The sequence below is a fragment of the Lithobates pipiens genome, unplaced genomic scaffold (genome assembly GCF_037356315.1).
Source record: "Lithobates pipiens isolate NorthernLeopardFrog02 unplaced genomic scaffold, aLitPip1_a1.2 Scaffold_8, whole genome shotgun sequence".
NCBI lineage: Eukaryota > Metazoa > Chordata > Amphibia > Anura > Ranidae > Lithobates > Lithobates pipiens.
The window spans coordinates 118,706,962-118,720,911 of NW_027507903.1; the positions used below are offsets into that span (position 1 = coordinate 118,706,962).

The 13,950-nt window shown below is 41.2% G+C and overlaps 1 protein-coding gene across 2 annotated transcripts in view; it reads left to right on the plus strand.

Moving 5' to 3' along the window:
* TLN2 (talin 2) overlaps positions 1–13,950 on the plus strand; it is a 430,025-nt gene that overhangs the window by 236,091 nt on the left and 179,984 nt on the right. For both annotated transcript variants that reach the window (XM_077472779.1, XM_077472780.1), the window contains exons 17-23: positions 2,304–2,512; positions 4,500–4,598; positions 4,679–4,846; positions 5,022–5,316; positions 5,561–5,727; positions 5,811–5,939; positions 10,039–10,152. In XM_077472779.1, the coding sequence (XP_077328905.1) occupies positions 2,304–2,512; positions 4,500–4,598; positions 4,679–4,846; positions 5,022–5,316; positions 5,561–5,727; positions 5,811–5,939; positions 10,039–10,152 (1,181 nt within the window). The remainder of the gene's footprint in view (positions 1–2,303; positions 2,513–4,499; positions 4,599–4,678; positions 4,847–5,021; positions 5,317–5,560; positions 5,728–5,810; positions 5,940–10,038; positions 10,153–13,950) is intronic.

Below are 13,950 nucleotides of genomic sequence, written 5' to 3' on the forward strand. Positions count from 1 at the left end.
AGAACAATATCAGACCTCTGAAAAGTATAAGCATGCATATGTACTCAGTACTTGGTTTTGGCCTTTGCAGCAATTACTTCCTCAATGTGGTGTGGCATGGAAGCTCTCAGCCTGTGGCACTGCTGAGGTGTTATGGAAGACCAGGATGCTTCAATAACGGCCTTCAGCTCTTCTGCATTGTTTCGGTCGCATTCCTCTCATCTTTCTCTTGGCAATGCCCCATAGATTCTCTATGGGGTTCAGGTCAGGCAAGCTTGCTGGCCAATCACAGTAATCCCACGGTCACTGAACCTGGTTTTGGTGTTTTTGGCAGTGTTGTCAGGTGCCAAGTCCCGCAGGAAAATGAAGTCAGTATCCCCATAGAGCTCGTCTGCGGAAGGAAGCATGAAGTGCTCCAAAATCTCCTGGTAGACGCTTGTGCCGACCCCTGACTTAATGAAGCACAGTGGGCCAACACTAGCAGATGACATGTCTCCCCAAATAAACACAGACTATGGAAACTTCACACTGGACTTCAAGCATCTTGCAGTGTGTGCCTCTCTATTCTTCCTCCATACTCATTTAATAATGAGTCTGCTTTAAGGATTTACTTTTCTGTCCGATGATCTAGGTCTGTGTGTGCCTCTTGAGCTTTTCGGCATCCATCTACTGTTCCTTAGATTTGCAAGGCTGCCTTTTGCATTTCTGTTCACATGTTCTCTAACCACTTGGGGACCGCCCACCGGGGATGTACGTGATTTTTTTGAAGAGGGATATCTCGGTAACGGCAGCAGCTGCTGCCACAACCGAGATGTCCATCTCTTCAGGCGGCGGTCCTCTGTACGATAACGGTGGTCTCCGCGGCGGATTCGCCGTGAGATCACCGCTATCGGCGGCGGGAGAGGTGCTCCCCCCCCTCCCGCCGCCCTCCCGCACCTTCCGCCGCTTACCGGAGCCGTCGGTAGCGGCGGAGGCGATCGGGTCCTTCCATCTGCTGGGCATAGAGACAAGTGAGGCTAAGATGGCCCCCACTCGTCTCTATACCATAGCAGGGCGGAAGCGACGTCAAAACGTCACTTCCGCCCATACCTCTTAAAGGTATTTTTTTTTTTAAATGTCAGATTTTTTTTTTTTTTTTTTTTTTTTTTTGCATTTTAGCCCAAATATGAGATCTGAGGACTTTTTGACCCCAGATCTCATATTTAAGAGGACCTGTCATGCTTTTTTCTATCACAAGGGATGTTTACATTCCTTGTAATAGGAATAAAAGTGATCCATTTTTTTTTTTTTTAAAAAACAGTGTAAAAATAAATAAAATCAATTAAAATAAATAAGAAGAAAAAAAAAAAATTTTTTAAAAACACCCCGTCACGACGAGCTTGCGCACAGAAGCGGGCGCATACGTGAGTAGCGCCCGCATATGAAAACGGTGGTCAAACCACACATGTGAGGTATCGCCGCGATCGGTAGAGCGAGAGCAATAATTCTAGCCCTAGACCTCCTCTGTAACGCAAAAAATGCAACCTGTAGAATTTTTTAAATGTCGCTTATGGAGATTTTTGAGGCTAAAAGTTTGACGCCATTCCACGAGCGGGCGCAATTTTGAAGCGTGACATGTTGGGTATCAATTTACTTGGCATACCATTATCTTTCACAATATAAAAAAAAATTGGGCTAATTTTACTGTTGTCTTATTTTTTTATTCAAAAAAGTGAATTTTTTCAAAAAAAAGTGCGCTTGTAAGACCGCTGCGCAAATACGGTGTAAAAAAAAGTATTTCAATGACCGCCATTTTATTCTCTAGGGTGTTAGAAAAAAAACAATATAAAATGTTTGGGAGTTCTAAGTAATTTTCTAGCAAAAAAAACAGTTTTAAACATGAAAACACCAAATCTGAAAAAGAGGCCTGGTCCTTAAGTGGCTAAATTCTACCCAGTGAATGTTCAGGCCTTATCTGATGCATAAGGGCATAAGGCCCGTGAGGCAGTTCCCAGTTCTGTTTTCTTAGGTTTGTTGGAATTTGTTTACTGTGTTGCCCACCCAGTTGAACTGCTTTTGGATGTTCTGAACATTTAAGACCTTTGTGTCCCTCCGTCAATGAGAAAAAAAAACGTTTGTACTCGTAAATTTTTTTTTTTCTTGAAATCCACTGAGGGACACAGGTTCCACTGCTCTGAGTTTGTGAGCCTTACGAGTTCCTGTGTCCCTCAATGAATTGCAGAAAAGGGATTTTAAGGTTAGTACAAAAGTCCTATTTTATTGTATGTGAATTTTGTGATGTTGCTTTTTACAAAGTTCTTAAATAGTTTTCTCTGTGTTTTTAGGGGATCCAGCTGAGACTGATTATACAGCAGTGGGCTGTGCAATCACTACAATTTCTTCTAATTTGACGGAGATGTCTAAGGGCGTAAAGTTATTGGCTGCTCTAATGGAGGATGAGGTCGGAAGTGGGGAAAAGTTACTCGGAGCCGCAAGGACACTGGCCGGGGCTGTTTCAGATCTGCTTACTGCTGTGCAGCCATCTTCAGGAGAGGTCCGTACTTCATGCTTTTATTGATTTTCTGACGTATGTTTCAAAGACTAAACTGATAAATCTGAATAGAAAGGTTTTTATAGGGACAACAGCTATGAGAATAATACAGAATGTTCATAATTATGCCAGCTTATTTAAGGAGGCAGCAAATAAGGCTTCAATTACGCATGTGAAAATGTTTCAGTTTTCATAACACATACTTGTTATGTGCTGAACATAAAGCATGTAGTAGTTGCCCATGTGTATTGCACCATTTATTAACTTTGCAATTTTTTTAATACACTACTATGTAATGGCTCATGTACATGTGTTTCAAACTGAGAACTAAATTGAATGTGGCATGTAGTCTCTGCTCCTTAGTGCTTTTGTTTTAATGCTTTAGGCTGCTTCATGTTGCTTTAGCATTCATGTTGGCTTCTATAGGTAAGAAAAAGCCCAGATGCAAATGAAAGCCTGCATATGTGAGCTCCAATATAGTTGCATGTTGGCCAGATTGATTGAGGCCTAAATCTTGTTTAAACTGCTGACAAAAATATTACAATATGATTTTGGTCTCCTTTCATGTTTACCATTCACTATACAGTACAGGGGCCTAGCTAAGTGGAAAACAATTTGAGTTGTATAAGTAGGCTCTCATAAGTTCTTTAGCTGTTGATCATTCTAAATGGGTTTGTATAATCAGATTGTCACACACATGACAAACTTTACAATTTACTCATATTTGATTTGTTCGATCAGATCATTTCAATAGAACAATGAAATGCAAGTGCCTACTGGTCTGCATATAAACTACATAGTCATTTGTGAATTTAGCTGATTTAATAGACCATGCCTAAGGAACATATAACTGGTGTATGACCACTGTATTAGCAAGGAACAGTAAAGCTGGCCATGGATATTCGTAAACAGTTTCACGTCCCGGTTTACACTAATGCAAATTTTATGCAGATTAGATCAGATTGGAAAGGCATAGATTTGCATGTCTCTGAAAAAAACATTGTTTGCTATGAAAGCCGTTGACATCTATGCTAGATTCTTATCCAGTTTAAAAAAAAAAAAAAAGTCCTGTAAGAGTTTAGTGCTGGCTCTGTGTGAATTTTATCTTCAGCTATGCCAAAACCCCTCAGAGATTGCATTAATTTGCACCTGTCACAACATTGTAAAATCACATTGTGAAATCGCATCAGATTCACATCAGTGTGAACCTAGCCTAATCTACGGGTATGATTCAAAATCTCATCAGGTTTTTTTTTGTCCAGTTTTTCCCCTGCACCCAGTCAATCTGCTCGTACTCCTCCTGTAAGCACTTCTGTTTAGGGTAGTGGGGCAGAGCAGTATTTAAACTGTACTGGTGATGGAAAACGGACACCTTTTCTAATCTCTTATGTTGTCCCCTGAGAATGCTTATTCATGGCAGTCATACCAAAAAAGTTTAGATCAGGAGACTATCTAATTTTTATAGATGCCTTAATCTACAAACAGACAACAGATCTCATCCTTTTGTAGTCTCTTTACAGTTTTTTTATTTTATTTATTGTAATCAGTTCTATAATCCCAGTACTATGAATACAATATAATGGTAATGGAAATTTTAAAAGTTTGAATGCTAAATCCATGCATTAATTTACTGCACTGTTGAATGTTGCTACATAGTGTGTTAGATTATTTCTTCTTTGGCATATATCTTTGTACAGGTCATGTTTATCTGTGGTAGACTGCAAGTAAACCCACCTGTCATTTTCAGCCAAGGAAGCTGCCATTTTTACCCTCTGTTTATTCTACAACTGCCATAATGCTGCACATGTGATCATTTATGACACCAGCCATTGGATGGCTTGACAGTTTGGTTGAGAGAGTACAACAAATGGGAGTGTTACATTTCCAGCACATGCCAGAAATTAAACTGTTTTATGGATGGGTTTACTTCTGCTTTAAGAACTTGCCTAAACAGTGGACTATTTAATGTATGTTTGTATTTCCTTCACAGCCCCGTCAGACTGTTCTTACGGCAGCTGGTAGTATTGGACAAGCCAGTGGAGACCTATTGCGACAGATTGGAGAAAATGAAGCAGACGAGAGGTTCCAGGTACCCAAGGATTGGTGGCACAGATTATTTCTGCCCCTTTTATTTCATTTGTTAACATCCTGTACTGTTATATGCCCTAGGATGTGTTAATGAGCCTGGCAAAAGCCGTAGCCAATGCAGCTGCCATGCTAGTCTTGAAGGCAAAGAATGTAGCGCAGGTGACTGAAGATACAGTACTGCAGAACAGAGTGATTGCTGCTGCTACACAGTGTGCCCTCTCTACCTCCCAGCTGGTGGCCTGTGCTAAGGTGAGCTTCATAGTGGATTCTACAGATCATGCCATTTGATTCCAAAAGTAAAATGAGAAATATAAATAATAATCTTTTTTTTTTTTTATTTATTTTTTTTTTTTTCAATAAATTCAGATTTGTACTACACGTAGTTGTATTTTATCATTGGCTTAAATGTGCTGATCTCTTGTAGGTAGTTAGCCCAACTATTAGTTCACCTGTATGTCAGGAGCAGCTGATTGAGGCTGGAAAATTGGTGGATCGATCAGTAGAGAACTGTTTACGCGCGTGTCAGTCAGCCACTGAAGATGTTGAACTACTGAAGCAAGTCGGTGCAGCTGCTAGTGTGGTCAGTCAAGCACTTAACGACCTTCTGCAGCATGTCCGCCAGTTTGCTAGTCGTGGGGAACCCATTGGACGTTATGATCAGGCTACAGATACAATAATGTCCGTCACAGAGAGTATCTTCAGCTCTATGGGTGATGCAGGTTAGTGGGGATTTTAGTATATGATTGAAGGTCTTTTCTGTGTATGCGTATATGGTATAATTAAAGTTAAATTTACTTATATTTTGCCATTCCTGGCTCCTTTCCCCACTCATCAACACGCTAATTAAATTTTTTTTTGTAAAATCATTTAGTTTCTACATGTGATTTCTTTTTGCTTTGTAACCCCTTTCGAAGCTTTATTTACCTCTGCAGGTTTAAATATGGTCTTTCCATTTATTTACAGGAGAAATGGTGCGGCAAGCTCGAGTGTTGGCCCAGGCTACATCAGATCTTGTGAATGCAATGAGATCAGATGCAGAGGCTGAGCTTGATATGGATAATTCCAAGAAACTACTCGCAGCTGCCAAGCTGCTGGCCGACTCCACAGCTCGTATGGTGGAGGCTGCAAAGGTACATAATTCAGCAAAATGCATATAGTGGATTTGCCAAACAATTTGATTGGCTTCAGAAATCACAAGTCTGATGTATTTCAGGGAGCTGCAGCCAATCCTGAAAATGAAGATCAGCAACAGCGGCTTAGAGAAGCAGCAGAGGGGCTTCGAGTGGCTACTAATGCAGCAGCCCAGAATGCCATTAAGAAGAAGATTGTCAACAGGCTAGAGGTAAGGAACTATATATTAGCCACTATTCAATCACCAGCATTTAAAAAGGAAGGATCATATGCGTACAGTGAGAGAGGGAAAATGTCTGACCACTTTTAAGCTTTAACAGAGGTTTGTTACATGTCATAATCCATATACAATATTCCATTTTGCATATGGATCTGCATACTTATTATTAAAATTAGATGGCGACACCTTATTTTATACTGTTATTCCTGCTAACTGGCAGCGGTTATCTTCATTTGTTATGGCTTTTATATATTTTAATAATGACTCATACATGACTTGATTAAATTCTCAAACGTATATTGTATTATATTTTCAAATAGGCTTGCCTTTATTTTTTTGAATATCAGATAAATGCATCAGGGATATATGAAATCTAGGACAAACTGGGCATGTGGGTTAAGCTGGCCATAGACTGTTCGAATTCTTGCTGAACCGGCTGAGATTCGAACCATGTATGGGCGTGTTAAGTGTTCACAAGTTGTGAAAAACAGTGCAGCGCTTAATGTGTATAGATATAACACGTGACTGAATACAGTGAAGCAATAGATCAGGAAAAAAAACTTCAAAGGTAATGTTTCCAAAAAGTAAAACCTCAATAGTAAAAAATATAAATGTGCATATTGTGCAATAAACAAAGAAGCAATAAATTAAAATTGGTTATTAAACCAAAAAGATCAAAAAATTCCTTTTAAAAAAGGCAAATAGTTGTTTAAACTACAGCTTATTGCTATGAAGCACAAACTTATAATTAAGTGAAAAAAATAAACAACAAGATTGAAAAACAAATCAAAACAAGTCCCATGCCTTGGATGAGTGAAGTGATTTACAAGGCCCCATATATGTGAAGATAAAAGTTCATTAAGTGAAACGTAAGTGAATAAAACTTTAAAGTTGGTCCCAGGTATCACTGGTGTAGGTGCTTGACCACGTAAATTCTTTCGCTGTACAATTTAAGTAAGTAGTAAAGGCTTACCAGAGCAACCATTAGTGTGCGCAGATACGAACTCCCAAACGATTAGGATCGGACAAGATCGTTCCTCCGACACTCCTCGTATAAATGGATGATTCGAATCACCTTTGGGGGTAGGAATTTGAAAACTGACCCACACCTTCGGATGTTCCTTGAACGTCGTCCGTTCCGGTCAGTTCGAAAATTTCAAGTTGGCGTATCACCAAATGGATGAAAAAGGAAAAAAACGCCCAATCGTGTGATAAAGTCTAAAACACGTGAACTTTATTTTTCAACCAGATAGACGTTGAAAGCTACAAATGACTCGATCGAGTCGCATAAAATTGAACGAAGAAAAATGCTAGCAAAAATATAAAATCAAGCAGATAAAAATAGCACGAGATGTAGACGTATCTACGTCTACATCTCGTGCTATTTTTATCTGCTTGATTTTATATTTTTGCTAGCATTTTTCTTCGTTCAATTTTATGCGACTCGATCGAGTCATTTGTAGCTTTCAACGTCTATCTGGTTGAAAAATAAAGTTCACGTGTTTTAGACTTTATCACACGATTGAGCCTTTTTTTCCTTTTTCATCCATTTGGTGATACGCCAACTTGAAATTTTCGAACTGACCGGAACGGACGACGTTCAAGGAACATCCGAAGGTGTGGGTCAGTTTTCACCTTCCTACTCCCAAAGGTGATTCGAATCATCCATTTATACGAGGAGTGTCGGAGGAACGATCTTGTCCGATCCTAATCGTTTGGGAGTTCGTATCTGCGCACACTAATGGTTGCTCTGGTAAGCCTTTACTACTTACTTAAATTGTACAGCGAAAGAATTTACGTGGTCAAGCACCTACACCAGTGATACCTGGGACCAACTTTAAAGTTTTATTCACTTACGTTTCACTTAATGAACTTTTATCTTCACATATATGGGGCCTTGTAAATCACTTCACTCATCCAAGGCATGGGACTTGTTTTGATTTGTTTTTCAATCTTGTTGTTTATTTTTTTCACTTAATTATAAGTTTGTGCTTCATAGCAATAAGCTGTAGTTTAAACAACTATTTGCCTTTTTTAAAAGGAATTTTTTGATCTTTTTGGTTTAATAACCAATTTTAATTTATTGCTTCTTTGTTTATTGCACAATATGCACATTTATATTTTTTACTATTGATGTTTTACTTTTTGGAAACATTACCTTTGAAGTTTTTTTTCCTGATCTATTGCTTCACTGTATTCAGTCACGTGTTATATCTATACACATTAAGCGCTGCACTGTTTTTCACATCTCTGTTATTTAGACCTAGTATCTGGTTTTTTGTGCTTAGCTGCTATTTTCTTAAATTGATTTCTTCCATATCAACTAATTTTTTACCAAGCGCAAGTTTTACTTTTTGTTTTTTAAGTGTTCACAAGTTGTTCGATCAACTTGGGTACGACCAACCTGCCGGATTTTACATGCAATTATTGCCAGTAGCTGTTACAACTGCTAGCAATAATCACTGTGTTCTCCAACCCGGGACGGCTTCCCCCACTGGGAGAAAGCAATGGCTCCGTGGGACGGATTCCCCTGCGTGTTAACTGTGTTAATGGGGGAATCTAGTGATTTTCTTTCCTGCAACCCATGGTAGATCAAATTAGAAACAGATGAGACACTTAGGCTGCTTTCACACTGCAGCGGGAGCGGCGTCGGCGGTAAAGTGCCGCTATTTTTAGCGGCGCTTTACCGTCGTTTTAGCGGCGGTGTGCGGGCGCTAGTGGGGTGGTTTTAACCCCCGCTAGCGGCCGAAAAGGGGTTAAACCCGCCCGCAAACCGCCGCTGTAGCGGTGCTTTGCCGGCGGTATCTCCGCGGTGTCCCATTGATTTCAATGGGTAGGAGCGGTTTAGGAGCGGTGAATACACCGCTCCTTCACCGCTGCAAAGATGCGGCTAGCAGGACTTTTTTCACCGTCCTGCCAGCGCATCGCTCCAGTGTGAAAGCCCTCCGGCTTTCACACTGGAGTTAAAGGGGCCGGTTTTTTTCAGGCGTTAAACAGGCGCTATTTTTAGCGCTGTAACGCCTGTATAGCGCCCCAGTGTGAAAGCAGCCTTAAGGAGTAGCTGCACCTTAAAAAAAATATTGGAAGTCAGCTACAAATACTGCAGCTGCTGACTTTTAATAAATGGACACTTACCTGTTCCAGGGTCCAGCAATGTCGGCAGCAGATGACGAGCTGCCCCCACCACCATCCTCTGTCAGGGAATCGGGAAGTGAAGCGTTCCGGCTTCACTGCCCGGTTCCCTACTGCTCATGTGCGAGTCACACTGCGCGTCTCCACTGGTCCCCGCTGTGTTCTGGGAACCGTGTGTTTCCCAGAACACATCAGGGGGCCGGGCCTCTGCAGCTAGCTTGTCCCGGAAGTGGGTGCAGATACCTGGATTATACAGGTATCTGCACCCCCCTCCCCCCTGAAAGGTTCCAATTGTGTCACCGGAGGGGAGGGAGGGTTCTGATGAGCGGACCTTCCACTTTAGGGTTTAGAACAGAGGAATTCCTAGGCTTTTGTGCCAGAATAGACAAGAATGTTTGTCTTTCTTCAAAATTGTTAGCATAACTAATACTGTTACTCCTATAATATAAGTATATGAAAAATCAAACAATTGTTTTTTGTTCCCTTTTGGTCTGTTGAATATGTAACTGTAATAGTGGTTTGTTTAATTTGCTTGATAAATGCAAAAAAATGTAGCAGGTAACGTCCTGTCTCTGTGGACTGTTATCGGTAAGCATTCTTCCCAGTTCACTGTGTACTACATAACGCCTCTCCCTGTGCTATGGAGATGAGGCGAGGGCGAGATGTTCTGTAGTGCTTACATGCTTTCTGTCCCTGGGTGATGCAGTAACTCTCCACAGATGCAGCACAATAAGCAAGTATAGTCACCCAAAGACAGAGGAGGTGTGCTTTTGGTTGGATTATGTGGTGGAAAAAAAGCCAGGAAGAAAAAATAAATTAAGCCATTACATCTAAGCACTGGTAATGCATTATATTACATATTTGTTCTTGGGTTAAGATGCACGTTCATTTCTACTGTGATTGCTGAATTTGTTTACATTTGTTTAAATCCCTTTAAATCCCTTTTCTCTGTTTACAGGCTGCTGCTAAACAGGCCGCAGCTGCCGCTACACAGACCATAGCAGCCTCACAGAATGCTTCAGTCTCCAATAAGAATGTAGCAGCTCATCAACAACTTGTTCAAAGCTGCAAGGTAATTGTGCTTAGAGCAGCACTTATTTACTGACAAACACAAGAGTTAGTGTTTGTTAACCCCCCCCCCCCCCCTCAAAAAAGGAGAGATTCTGATCCCTTAAAGCAGAATAAACAGCACAGTGCTTGTGCTGTGTAAACTGTAAAAAAAAACCTGCCACTTCCTATATCCCCCCTCTCTGCACTGACCACGAAAATCAGTGCTGCTGAGCCGTCCCTTCATCCTCCGCAGCCCTGCTCCCCCCCCCCACTGTCGCTTTAACTGACAATTGCGCTGTTGTGCGACTTGCACCCAAACAAAATTGACATCCTTTTTTTCCCACAAATAGAGCTTTCTTTTGGTGGTATTTGATCACCCCTGCGGTTTTTATTTTTTGCGCTATAAACAAAAATAGAGCCACAATTTTGAAGTAAACGCATTATTTTTTAGTTTTTGTTATAATAAATGTCCCCCAAAAATATATAACATTTTTTTTCCCCCCTCAGTTTAGGCCGATACGTATTCTTCTACATATTTTTGGTAAAAAAAAATCGCAATAATCGATTGATTGGTTTGCGCAAAAGTTATAGCGTTTACAAAATAGGGGATAGTTTTATGGCATTTTTATAAAATTTTTTTTTTTATTACTAGTTTTATTGTGACTGCGACGTTATGGCGGACACTTCAGACATTTTTGATACATTTTTGGGACCATTGTCATTTATACAGCAATCAATGCTATACAAATGCATTGATTCCTGTGTAAATGACACTGGCAGTGAAGGGGTTAACCAGGGGGTGGCAGTGTAGGTGTTAAGTGTTCCTAGGGGCGTGTTACTAACTGTGGGGGGCTGGGCTTTGTGTTGGTGAACACTGATCTCTGCCCCAATCACCAGTCACTTGTTGCTAGGCAGAACGGGGAGATGCTGTTTACAGCGGCATCTCCCCTTTCAGCCGCGCTGTGAAACGATCACGAGTATCCCCGCGGCGATAGTCCGCGGGACCCGCGACCGGACTCACGGGGTCCAGACCGGCACGCAGGTGCGCCGCCAGCGGCGCACACGCGATGGCAGGGCGGCATTTTAAAATTGATATACCTGTACGCCAATATGCCCGCCCGTGCCATTCTGCCGATGTACATTGGTGTGCGCCGGTCGGGAAGTGGTTAAAACAAATAAATAAGCGTACTAAACTGGGCCATTGAAGGTATTTTAAATATAGGTTTTAGTTTTGTTTTTAACCACTTCAGCCTCGGACCAATAAATACCTTAAGGACCAGAGGTCTTTTTGCAATTTCGCACTGCGCTGCTTTAACTGGTAATTGCGCGGTCATGCAATATTGCACCCAAACGAAATTTGCGTCCTTTTCTTCCCACAAATAGAGCTTTCTTTTGATGGTATTTGATTGCCTCTGCGATTTTTTTTTTTTTGCGATATAAATGGAAAAAGAGCGAAAATTTTGAAAAAAAAAGATATTTTCTTCTTTTTGTTATAAGAAAAATCGAATAAACTAAATTTTAGTCATACATTGAGGGCAAAATTTATTCAGCCACATGTCTTTAGTAAAAAAAATGTCAATAAGCGAATATTTTTTGGTTTGCGCAAAAGTTATAGCGTCTACAAACTAGAGTACATTTTCTGGAATTTACACAGCTTTTAATTTATGACTGCCGATCTCATTTCTTGAGATGCTAAAATGGCAGGGCAGTACAAATCCCCCCCAAATGACCCCATTTTGGAAAGTAGACACCCCAAGGAAATTGCTGATGGGTATGTTGAGCCCATTGAATATTTATTTTTTTTGTCCTAAGGGATTGAATAATGACAAAAAAAAAAAAAAAAATTTTTTTTACAAAAAGTTGTCACTAAATTATATATTGCTCACACATGCCATGGTTATATGTGGAATTGCACCCCAAAATACATTCTGCTGCTTCTCCCGAGTACGGGGATACCACATGTGTGGGACTTTTTGGGAGTCTAGTCGCGCACGGCACCCCGAAAACCAATCACCACCTTCAGGATTTCTAAGGGTGCAAATTTTTGATTTAACTCCTCACTACCTATCACAGTTTCGAAGGCCATAAAATGCCAAAATAGCACAAAACCCCCCCAAATGACCCCATTTTGGAAAGTAGACACCCCAAGCTATTTACTGAGAGGCATGTTGAGTCCATGGAATATTTTATATTTTGCCAAAAGTTGCGGGAATATTACAAACTTTTTTTTTTTGCACAAAGTTGTCACTAAATGATATATTGCTCACACATGCTATGGGCAGAAGTCAAATTACACCCCAAAATAAATTCTGCTGCTTCTCCCGAGTACGGGGATACCACATGTGGGGGACTTTTTGGGAGCCTAGCCACGTACGGGACCCCGAAAACCAAGCACTGCCTTCCGGATTTGAATATAAAATGCTATAAAAAACAAACTAACCAGAGTCACCCGTAACACTTATACGGTGATCAGTGGTGAAAGGGTTAACTAGGGGCAATCAGGTGGTTCAAATTTTTATTAGGTAGTATATGGGGGTCCCTGGCGCTATATAAAAACCTGACGGGGAACCTAAATAACTAACTGGCTAACCAGCGTCACCAGTGACACTTATACTGTGATCGCTGGTGAAAGGGGGTGAAAGGGTTAACTAGCAGCAATCAGGGGGTTAAAACCATTATTGGGTAGTATATCGGGGTACCTAGCGCTATAAAAACCTGGCGGTGAACCTAAAAAAATAACTAGCTACCTAGCGACACTAGCGACACTGATGCAGCGTTCAGAAAAATTATCGCTTAGTGACACTGGCAAAAGGGGGTGAAAGGGTTAACTAGCGGAAATCAGGGGGTTAAAACCATTATTGGGTAGTATATCGGGGTACCTAGCGCTATAAACACCTGGCGGTGAACCTAAAAAAATAACTAGCTACCTAGCGACTGTAGCGACACTAATGCAGCGATCAGAAAAACGATCGCTTAGTGACACTGGCAAAAGGGGGTGAAAGGGTTAACTAGCGGCAATCAGGGGGTTAAAAACATTATTGGGTAGTATATCGGGGTACCTAGCGATATAAAAACCTGGCGGTGAACCTTAAAAAATAACTAGCTACCTAGCGACACATGCAGCGATCAGAAAAATGATCGCTTAGTGACACTGGCAAAAGGGGGTGAAAGGGTTAACTAGCGGCAATCAGGGGGTTAAAAACATTATTGGGTAGTATATCGGGGTACCTAGCGCTATAAAAACCTGGCGGTGAACCTAAAAAAATAACTAGCTACCTAGCGACTGTAGCGACACTAATGCAGCGATCAGAAAAACGATCGCTTAGTGACACTGGCAAAAGGGGGTGAAAGGGTTAACTAGCGGCAATCAGGGGTTTAAAAACATTATTGGGTAGTATATCGGGGTACCTAGCGATATAAAAACCTGGCGGTGAACCTAAAAAAATAACTAGCTACCTAGCGACACTAGCGACACATGCAGCGATCAGAAAAATGATCGCTTAGTGACACTGGCAAAAGGGGGTGAAAGGGTTAACTCTAGGGGCAATCAGGGGGTTAAATCTTTATTGGGGGGTGATAGGGGGCTACCCTGGACCTAACACTAACTGTCCTGACAGTTTTTACTGTCACAACTGACACTGAATGCATTGATCAGTAAAGAAATGATCAATGCAATCAGTGACACTGTGACTGGGGGGGGGCGATCGGGGGGGGTTTGTGTGCCTGTGTGTACCTACATGTCAGTGTAGTGTTGGTGCACACTTACTTTTACTGTTCTCCTCGTAGTCCGGTCAAAAAGACCGCCCCGAGGAGAATGACA